General features: G+C 38.6%; 1 protein-coding gene across 2 annotated transcripts; it reads left to right on the top strand.

The window, feature by feature from the left end:
* Window positions 1-829: 829 nt before the first annotated feature.
* Window positions 830-8,162, top strand: METTL6 (methyltransferase like 6). Of its 2 annotated transcripts, XM_010287253.1 has the most exons (5): window positions 830-1,220; window positions 1,904-2,038; window positions 3,308-3,478; window positions 4,988-5,129; window positions 7,754-8,162. In XM_010287253.1, exons 1-5 carry the CDS (start codon window positions 942-944, stop codon window positions 7,915-7,917), a joined length of 891 nt encoding a protein of 296 aa, XP_010285555.1. In that variant the 5' UTR covers window positions 830-941; the 3' UTR covers window positions 7,918-8,162. The 2 variants fall into 2 exon arrangements, with proteins under 2 accessions (XP_010285555.1, XP_010285556.1); XM_010287254.1 differs by lacking the exon at window positions 1,904-2,038.
* The last annotated feature ends 2,363 nt before the right edge of the window (window positions 8,163-10,525 follow it).

Raw genomic sequence — 10,525 nt, 5'->3', positions numbered from 1 at the left:
GGCGGTGGCGGCCCTGGCCCCTCTGAGGGAGCAGCTGTTGGCGGAAAGCCGGTTTCCCTGTGGGGGGACCGGGGGCTTGTACAGAGGTATTGTCTATTTGCGGTCTTAGGGCTGGATTAAACACCTTTTAAAAGGCTCTTTAGCCTAAATGTAGGCTGTTAAAACCGTGTTTGCCATCGTGCTAACTTCCTACCACAGCATTTTCTGAGCGCAAAATAGGTCAGTGAAAGGACTAGCTTGGATTTCCCCCCCCGCCCCTAGTTTGTCCTATAAGGAAATATAAATGTTGATCATTTTGTAGCGTGCCAGGCACGTAGTAGAAGTTTTGCTGATTAAGCTTTTACTTGAGGATATACTTTTCTCGAGGAGACTTGCTTTCAAAGGAGCCTAGTCTCTGTAACCTTTTCTGTTGTTTTTGAAGGAAAAAAGTCTCCCGTTGAAGATGGACAAAATCTTGACAGTTCTTTATTTCATTTGCACACGTTTGTATTTTACGTTCGTGTTTGTATGATGTGAGATAAAATATATAAGTGAACTACTGCTATTTTTTTTTGCTTTAGGGGTGTGTTACTGGGTTTTTCTCATTTCTGTTTTGGTGAAATGACACTAATGCCCAGGTAGCTTTCTAGGATGCAGAGAGAAGACCAGCAGTCTCTGTTAAGTATCTTCTTTAACTTTGACATCAGTGTGATGTTGTATGCAGTTGTTAGTTTGGATGGAGGATTTCTGAAATTAAGAGAAATCTGGTGGCATTGCAGTTCATGAGGTAGGACAGATCACCGTAAAATCGTAGTAAGTGCACACTGTAGCTCTTTCTCATTTTTTCTTCTGCTTCTAGATCCTCCGTTATTTTACCTAAGTTAAGTGATGGAAATGTGCACTAAAGAAAAAAAAATCACCCTTGGGTCTTTGGCATTCATATTTGTGTGAAAGAATCTAGGATGTTCCAAGAAAACACATCAGCCAATTGCTTAAATATAATAACATCTACTGAAGATGGTGCTTTCCAGAAAGAAGGTCATAGTGCAAGAATCCTTAGCCCAGAAGAAGCTGAGAGACTGGCAAAAGATCAAGTTTTGGTGTCAGAGTTCAAACAACTAAAACTGGAGAAAGAGGCACAGAAGAACTGGGATCTATTTTACAAAAGAAACAGCACCAACTTCTTCAAAGACAGACATTGGACAACCAGAGAGTTTCAAGAGTTAAAAGCATGTCGGGAGGTGAGATCTACACCCTTCCTCTGTAAAAGATGGGATTGATTGTTTCCAACTGATTTAATAATACTTATAACAAAGTATAATTCGGGTAAGAGCTGTCACATGTTAAGTTTGCAATGCCCTGTGTAGTTTCTCTTAATATCAAAGACATCTCCTCAGAATCAGATGCATCAGTGTGGTTTCAGTTTATAATTGACCTACACTGGATACTAAGAACAAAATCTGGAGTATTTGTTTTGTGTCCTAAATAGACAGCTTGTCTCGCTGTGATGTGACGTTTTCAGTTGCAAGTTGGTGCACTTCAGAACACTGCTTTAAAGAAAAGCGTCCAGAATTACAGCCTAATTGCAAAACATCATTAAGGGGAATAGCCAGATGCATCTGTTGTTCATTATAGCTGAATGAAAGATAAGACAGAAATATTACAACAATCTGTTGGTTACTTAAGGAGTATATGACTAAATAAATATTAATATATTCTAAAAAGATTTGTAATTTTGCAGAAATCAAGATTTCTGTTTTGTAGTGTCAGACTATCTAATTGATGCCTAACTTCAGCTTTTGGATCAATGGTAATTAAAATTGATTTAATTATAGCTTTTAAAATGCTGATTGAACAGTGTCTCTGCTCATATAATGAGGAAAACAAAAATGATGTGCTTTATCTTGGATTTCTTCCTCCCCAGTTTGCAGATCAGAAACTGACCATTCTGGAAGCAGGCTGTGGGGTTGGGAACTGCTTGTTTCCACTCTTAGAAGAAGATCTGAATATTTTTGCATATGCCTGTGATTTTTCTCCTAGAGCTGTTGAGTATGTGAAGGTTGGTGTGATATTTGAAACTTCTTTTAGAGTGTCTTTGGAAGCTTCTGAAATTATAAATGGCTGGAATGACAGACTTCTCTTGCCTGCCTTTTTGTAAGAAGGGTAGGATAGCTTTTGCCAAAAAATGGAGACTGATCCATTTCAGTGGAGCTTCTATGCAAGAAGCCGAATCATTGCTCAAGGCCTAGTTTTTCAGTGTCACGTTGTAGCATTATGGTAATGTACATATATTACTTGAATGATTTGTGAAGACTCCACTTTTTGGGAGCACTACTATGTCTCTGCTAACTCCAGTACAAGCAAAATTTGTTTGGGATGGAAGCTTGCCCTTGATATTTGTGGGGCAGAGGGAGTCCCAAGGAGAATCTTGAAAACAGGGCTACAAAAGTTATTGTTAAAGAAATGTGTAGCCTGATTAGAAATAGGTATGTTTATACTTATTCATAGGTAGGTGGTACTGCAGGTCCAAAGTTAAGTCTTCCAGCAAGGCTGGTGGGGCCTTTGGGCTTTAAAAGTCTCATGGTTTATTAAGTTTGTAATCACAGGTAAATTTCGATGTATCTCCTATTTGAAAGCATTCTCTTGTGGAGCATTTGTGACCGAGAACCACAAGGCACATACTGCATGTCTCATGGGAAAGATGGGAAGAAATATGTGTGGCAAACAGGAGTGAACAGCAGCTCCCTGGGATGCCACAGCTGCACTGCGAGATGAGGTTGGGCTGAGCCTGTACCCTGGGTTTTGGAAGACTTGGTGGTGTCTGCCTCCACAGCTCTTGCTGAACTTCTTTCTTGCCAAGACCAGGTTTCCTTTTACCCAGAAAAACTGTGGGCTAGAACAGCCCAGCTGCAGGTTATGTGATGTGAACCCCAACTGTTCACAGTCTACTTCTAGCCCAACAGCTGCATGTACTTTGATCACCTTGTAGTACAGGATTTCTTTTAATAACATTTATGTATTTTTAAAGAATAAAACAGTAGTTTTATTTATGCAGCAATAAAACAGAAATGGTATGTTTTCTGAACTGTCTTAATAACGCACATTCCTTCTCAAATTCCTGAGAACAGACTATTCTAGTAGTTGTAGTTTCAGTATTGTACTCTGTAGCAAAGAATTCCTGATTGCATTACTCACCTGTTGGAAGTTAATGTTCTTTTGCCACCATGTTTTGTGTTGCTCTACTGATTAGGTTCACAAGTTTTTTACTTTTTTGCAATAACAAATGCTGCTAATTTTCAGTGAAAGCATACTCTTTCAACTTCCCTAGAAAAATGCCTTATACAGTACTGAAAGATGTAAAGTGTTCCAGTGTGATCTTACCAAAGATGATCTTCTAGAAAATATACCAGCAGATTCTGTGGATGTTGTCACGCTTATATTTGTACTTTCTGCCATTCATCCTGACAAAATGCATCTTGTCTTGAAGAACATTTACAAGGTAAAACCAGCTGATTTTACAGCCTTTAAAGTGCTTTCCTTCTTTTTAGCTTGAAAGGACAATTTTTTTCTGAGAAAATAACCCCTCTTGTAATGGTGATCTTTAATACTATATTCCATGTATGTATTTAGTTAGTTCACCTAGGTTACAGGAATAAAATATGTTTTACAATGTTTTTTTCTCTCTTAGTGTTGTGAGGTTGTTTGGATTCTGGTGTAATACATGCCATCAACGTAACAAAAAGGTGTTTTGAACCTGTCACTTGGGCTCCTAGATGCTACAAATAATGTTTACAGGTTGCAGAAATGTCTGTGTTGGTAAGGTGTGAATGACAGTGAGGCAAAACTGAATCCCAGAAGATACAGTGACTTGCAGTTAGGATGTTATTGTTATTATTAAACACACTTGATCTGTGGTGATTTAAATGTGGGGTGTTCGGAGATGAACATTAATCTAGAGCAACTCATCTCCCTGGGCTGCCTCTGTTAGTTCATAGACTAGGATAGGCCCATCCAGAGGGTGGTTTAAACAATCTCAATTGTGATTGTTCTGAATTTCCCTGAGATGTCATATATTGACTGAAGAGGGAAATAGTAAACATATTTTATTTATGCATATGTGTGCCTTTGGGGGTTTATATTATCAGATATCCTGTTTATCATCACTAGTTTGAAAAGGGAATGTTAGACTTTTTTTTTTTTGGTGTATCTCCAGCTGTTTTCCAAAGTCGGAATTGGTTCTTAACTCGTGCACATGAAAAGGCTAATTATTGTTTTCTCTGTGGAGATGCCTGGCTCATTTAACTGGCCTGTAGGTTTCTGCACAAATTTGCAAGTGGCAAGTACTCCTCTTCTCCTCTAACAAATACAGCTGGTATATTTGATGCGGTAGGAAAGTTGCATGCATCAAATGTCTAAAGTCAGCATGGCCAACAGCTGTGATTTTCTAATTTTTTAAGCTCTTCATGGCTCAATTTCTTTACCAAAGAACAATTAAAAATAACCACAAGCTTGCGATCTATTTTCCTGAAACTGTTTCTTTTTTATTTCTTATTGCAACATTTTTCTTTCTCACATCAAAAAAGAAATGCCGTGGTATTCTAAATTTTATTGTTAATCATTAAGCAAAATCAGGTGCTAGACTGTATACAACCTAACAACAAAAAAAAGCCCTGTTAGGACTTAATTTTTATTATTAAACTGTTTATTTTCTTCTGTCCTCTGTATTTAAAACGTGTTGCAAAAAGCTTGTTCATCAGCACTCAAACAGGTATCCTAAAACTATTTGTAGTCTACTGTTCATGGGGAAGCATTTATAAGAGTGGACAATCCAGTTTATATACCACTTTTTTGTTGCACAGGGAATGAATTCAATATATATATATCTCTCACTTCTGTAATGAATGTGTTAGGATACCTTGTCTTATGTGTCTGCATGTGTATACAAATAAATATATATATCTATCTAAATCCATTTGCCTTATTAAAGCATATATGTATTATGTGACAGGTATTAAAACCAGGCAAGTGTGTCTTGTTCAGAGACTATGGACTGTATGATCATGCTATGCTCAGGTTTAAATCTGGCAGCAAACTTGGAGAAAACTTTTATGTTAGACAAGATGGGACAAGATCATATTTTTTTACTGAAGGTAAGACATACTGTAGAGTGCTCTATTTTCTGTGAATCTCCTGTTTAAACTTGTATCAGGGAATTGCCAACATGCCCCTGGAGTTTTGTTTTACATGGATGAACTGTTAAATCATGGTGTACTTCATTTGCCATCCTTTTTGGGAGAAAGAGGGTATTTAGACTGGCAGGACTTTATGGAGCGCTTTCTCGTTTACAAGCTTCTTGTATGTGCTATAAAGTGCCAAGAGCAGCAGTTTCTGTATTTGCTGGATTTCATTCAAATTTGTTATCTAAGGGAATAAGACCAATTCTCAGTAACAGAATTGATCATCTTCATGAAGCAACTAAGCAGTTATTTTGGCATCGTTCTTTTTGCAGTGCTATTCCTGGTGTGTAAGATGAGGTCTACTGAAGAAGTCAATGACTTCTAAAGCAGAACCATGACTCCAGTGCTAAGAAGCTTGTGCACAAATCATGCTGAGATAGCACTGACTAGCTGTGGCCACACCATCTTCTCTTGTTTTAGTAAAGATAATGCAAAAACACATTTATTTCCATTTGATATAGCATTTAAAGAGTTTTTCGTTCAGTGCTCATGATGCTTTAGGAAGGAGAGTAATTATTGCAGTTTACTGGTGGAGAATTTGAAGCACAGAGGCATGAAGGAATTTGCTTAGACTCTCACAACTCCCAATTCCTCATGCTAAACTTTAGTGAACCGTTACTTCCCCCTATCAATTATAGGGCACTGTGTAAGAAGAGCTGTGTGTTTATTTCTGTGGGGCTCTTTGTTCTTAGTCTAAAGCAAAATACAGCCACTGAAGAGACTGATTTGGAGCCAAGTAAATGTTATTCATATTTTATGACATAACGTATTACCTAATTGCTTCTGATATATAAAAACCATTAATCTTGTCTGAGCTCTCTCTATTCTTTATAGGACAATGATGAAATCTAAGATAATGCAGGCTGTGCTACGGCTCCATTGAAGCATTTCTAGAACTGTTATTTATTGAGTGACTTTTAGTTCTGTTTAAACAATTAGCTCTTACAAAGAGAATGGATGCTAAAGGGAACAAATAAGAGACTGACCTAGCTGTTGAATTGTAAATCCCATTTTTATTGTGTGTTAGAATTGTTTCTGAATGAGAAAGTCCTTGCTAGTACGCATGCTTGCTTTGGGGGAAGAATTGAGGTAGGGATGAGGAAGAGGAAAGAAGGCGAAAAGAGAGAATTTATCTTATATTGCTCATGTTAGCAATTGTTTTGCCTTGGGCTGGTCTGTGACTGTCTCGTGGACCACCTCTGTTCCCATTTTTAATCATTATGACTTCATTCATCTCACTAATTTTCCTATAAATATTGCTTAACGCTTGTGAATTCTTTTGTTACTAGAAACATGACTCCTGTCGTTTCCACACAGTTTGCAACCCGTGCTATTTTTCAATTGTTTAGAATGATAGTGGTACACCAAGTAATTGCTGCATGGGGTGATTTGAATGGTGCTTATTTATAATAATAATTTTTCCATGGAAAAAAAATCCATTCTTCCACTGTTTGAAATTAATATTAATTTGTGGAGGAATGCATGGTTGTAATTTTTTTGTTATGAAATATGTGCATGTTCCTCACAATGAGATTTCAATAGGTCCACAATTAAGTGCTATTTATTTATATTTCATTGATGTGGGTCCCCCATTTTACATGAACACACTATGTTTATGACCAGTGCACGTGGCTTCATGATGGGCTTTAGGTTGATAGAAGCCTGCACTACCACCAAAGTGGGTGGTTGCATCTTCCCTCCTCAGCACAGCACCTCTTCTAGTGCTGGGGTTCCTGTACTCACATGATCAGCCTTTCATCGAGCTGATCCCCCTGAGCAGTGAAGAAATGGCATGTCTTTGTTTTCTATCAAGTAGCACAAGTATAGAATGGCTTAAATTTATTGTGAAATTACCACCTCAGTAAATGAAACAAGGTACAGAAAAGGAAAAGCGATGACTTTTAATTAACATGACAAGTCAGTAGTGTGAGCAGCCCTCTCTGCTGCGTAGGTCACCCTGTTGGTGAGATACTTCTGCCTTCCCTAAGGGAGATAGGCTTTGAGTAAGATTCTTTTGTTTATTGAAATTAGCGGAGGCTTGGTACCACTATATCTACTTTGCCATTTTGTCCATTTTTCTGTTGAGCAATGGCATGTGAATGTCTGGTAACGCAGGATGGTATTCTTCCTCAAGCAGAAGTGCATCTACAGGGCTGGATTACCTTTTAAATATTTGAAATAAGTGATGTATTCAGCTAGTGAAGGCCAGCTGCACAAAGTGAAAATGTACTGGCGTCAGTCACAAGGAGAATGGCAAAACTCAGTAAAAAATAAGAGATGTGGCACGTTTTGGAAACTAAACTAACTAGTTTAAGCCCCAGATTTGCAAGCTGTTTTGCTTAGATTGATGTTTCTAAAGGAGATCTGTATTGATTTTTATTCAGCAGTCTGCCTGTGTGGAACAGCTTGAAATCTGAAGGCCTGTGTGATTCTCATACTGTAACACATAAGAATGTATGCTTATATAAATGCTGACTAGTGTTTTAAAAATAGCTTAAACATAATATTTCATCGTATTTTTTCAAATTCTCTTCCAGAGTTCTTGTCTCAGCTTTTCAAGGCTGAGGGATATGAGCAAGTGGTCAATGAATATGTGCAGCGAGAAACTGTGAATAGGAAAGAAGACTTGCGTGTTCCAAGAGTTTTTCTTCAAAGCAAATTTCAAAAACCGTTCAGTAAGACAGAAGTTCTTGCTGATTAGCAACAGCATTGCTTGTTTGAAATGGAAGCTAGCACATAGTTTTCCCTTGTGTGTGCTCATCTTTCTGGTAAACCAGAAATGACTGCATCCAGTATGTCTTGTTGGTTTTCATCCTCAGATATGAAATAAGAATGCTATTTCTAATTCAAATTTCAGATAGTTTAGTGATGCAGGCAACCTGCTGAGTGTCTGTATTCCTGCTTGTAAAGTAAATCCTGTGCAGCATTGTCGGAGGATCAGGTAAAGCACGCTAAATGTGGTTAATTTTAAGCACTAGTTTTTATTAGTTATTATAATTGTTATTTCCATTTTTATTAAAAACTAGTTTTTAAATAAGTATCCTGTGTTTCCTCTCACTTTTTTTTTTTGTGGCCTGTTAAAGTTACAGTATTTCATCTGCTTTCAGTACTTGTAGGACTTCTGAGAAATACAGGAATGAAACAGACTCAGTGAGTGGTATAATGTAAGCTGCTTTGGTGTTTTAATAATGGTATCTTTTTAATGTGCTCATCATTTAGATATGTAACAAATGTTTATATTCTAAATAAATTTGTAATTTATCTGATTTCGTGCTTGAAGAAAGTTATTAGATGATCAGGTTGTCTTTACCCCTAATTAGTTTCAGATGTTCTTCATTTGATGAGCAGACGTCTTTGAGGTTTTGCAAGTCAGTTTACCATTTGGAACTGAAATCAGTGAGTCACGAGTACTGTCTTTTATATCAGATGTAGTCAGCTGCTCCTTTTCTGAGCAGAGGTCTGTCGTCTTTTCCATCACTCTCAGGAAAGGTGTTGGTCTTTGCTGTTCCTATCAGTAAAAGCCACTGTATTGATGCTATGGCTTGTAGCCTGCCACAGACTTAACTGCTTGAAGGAACTTCATCCTTTCCCTTCAGCAGCCCTGGCGCATTGCGCTGCAGAACCTCTTCTTTGTTCTTGGATGATACAATCTTAAAAACATATCTAACCTGCATTTTGAACAGCGGCTCTGCAACAGAGGAAGCTCAGAAGTGTCTGGTGACTTGTGCAATGGGCTGTGCTGATCTTGTGTAATGTACATAAGTTGCAACAAGGGAGATTCCAGTGAAATACTGGAAATAAAGATTTTTTAATTTTTTATGTATAAGAGGAGGTCAGATACTGGGGCAGGGTCCAGGGAGGTTGTGGAATCTCCGTCCTTGGAAATACTTGGAAATAGACTGGGCAAGGCCTTGAGCAACCTGTGGCTTTTTTTATTTGAGGGATAAGTAGGTTCTGAGTAGGGATTTAACCTCTTGCAGTATATATTAGTGTGTGATTGATTGACTTGAGCTGTCCACTTCCACTGGACTTGTGTGTCGCTAGATGACCCAGTCATACACATCTGATGTGGACCTGAGGCAAGTATTTGCCTCTGTTTATGACAAACTAGCCATAAGATGTGGTAATGATTTTTCTTTTTCCAGCACTCTTAACACTGGCTGTGTGTGCATGGAGGGAAAGAAGTAATAACTTTTCCAGCATAAAGCCTAATGTTATGAAGTTAACCAGGATTTTTTAAACAAATTGGAGCTGCCAGAGGTCTTACGCAGTTGATACGTTTATAAATAAATTTGCAGCAGATCATTGCTTTGTGTCAGGGCACCACAGCTTTTTTTGGTCTATTACCATGAGCCCCAAAGCTGGATTTATTCTATCATCAAACTTTGGCCTCAGAGGGAAAAGTGATTAAACCACACAATTCTCTTAACGACTCTTTGAGGACAGTTATTGTGTGACATCTCCTTTTTTAATGGAGAGTATCATCCCAGGGATTTATGCATTGCTGACCCCTGCTGTGCAACCCATTAGCACTTTCTGCCATGCTAGTAATAAATATCTACTAACATTTACAGTAAATTAAAAAATATGTTTAAAAGAGGTATAACAATGATAGCATCATTCTAAGCTGAGCAATCATAATTTTATGGCTTCCTTTAGCAAATGTTCATCTTTAATACAGCAGTTCTGCAGTGACTGCTTGTAGTCTAAGCTGTGTTGATTTTTAGTGGGGTTTGAACCCTATAACACCAAGTACCTTTACGGGACTGGATGTTTGGTCCTTTTAGAGTATACAGCACATAATGTCTACCTGGACTTTAGTAAAGCCTCTGACACCATCTCGTACAGCATTCTCCTGGTGAAACTGGTGGCTCGTGACTTAGACAGGTGTACTCTTTGCTGGGTAAAGAGCTGGCTGGACGGCCGAGCCCAGAGAGTTGTGGTGAACAGAGTTAAATCCAGTTGAAAGCCGGTTACAAGCGGTGTTCTCCAGGGCTCAGTTTCGGGGTCGGCCTTGTTTAATATCTTTATTGATGATCTGGATGAGGGGATCGAGTGCTCCCTCAGTAAGTTTGCAGACCACACCAACTAGGGTGGGAGTGTTGATCTGCTGGAGGGCAGGAAGGCTCTGCAGAGGGATCTGGACAGGCTGGATCAATGGGCCGAGGTCAATTGTATGAGGTTTAATAAGGCCAACTGCAGGGTCCTGCACTTTGGCCACAACAACCCCATGCAACGCTACAGGCTTGGGGAGGAGTGGCTGGAGAGCTGCCTGGAGGAAAAGAACCTGGAGGTGCTGGTCAACAGTC

Source organism: Phaethon lepturus, unplaced genomic scaffold (genome assembly GCF_000687285.1).
Source record: "Phaethon lepturus isolate BGI_N335 unplaced genomic scaffold, ASM68728v1 scaffold10725, whole genome shotgun sequence".
Classification (NCBI taxonomy): Eukaryota; Metazoa; Chordata; class Aves; order Phaethontiformes; family Phaethontidae; genus Phaethon; species Phaethon lepturus.
This window is presented reverse-complemented; position numbering and strand designations above follow the sequence as displayed.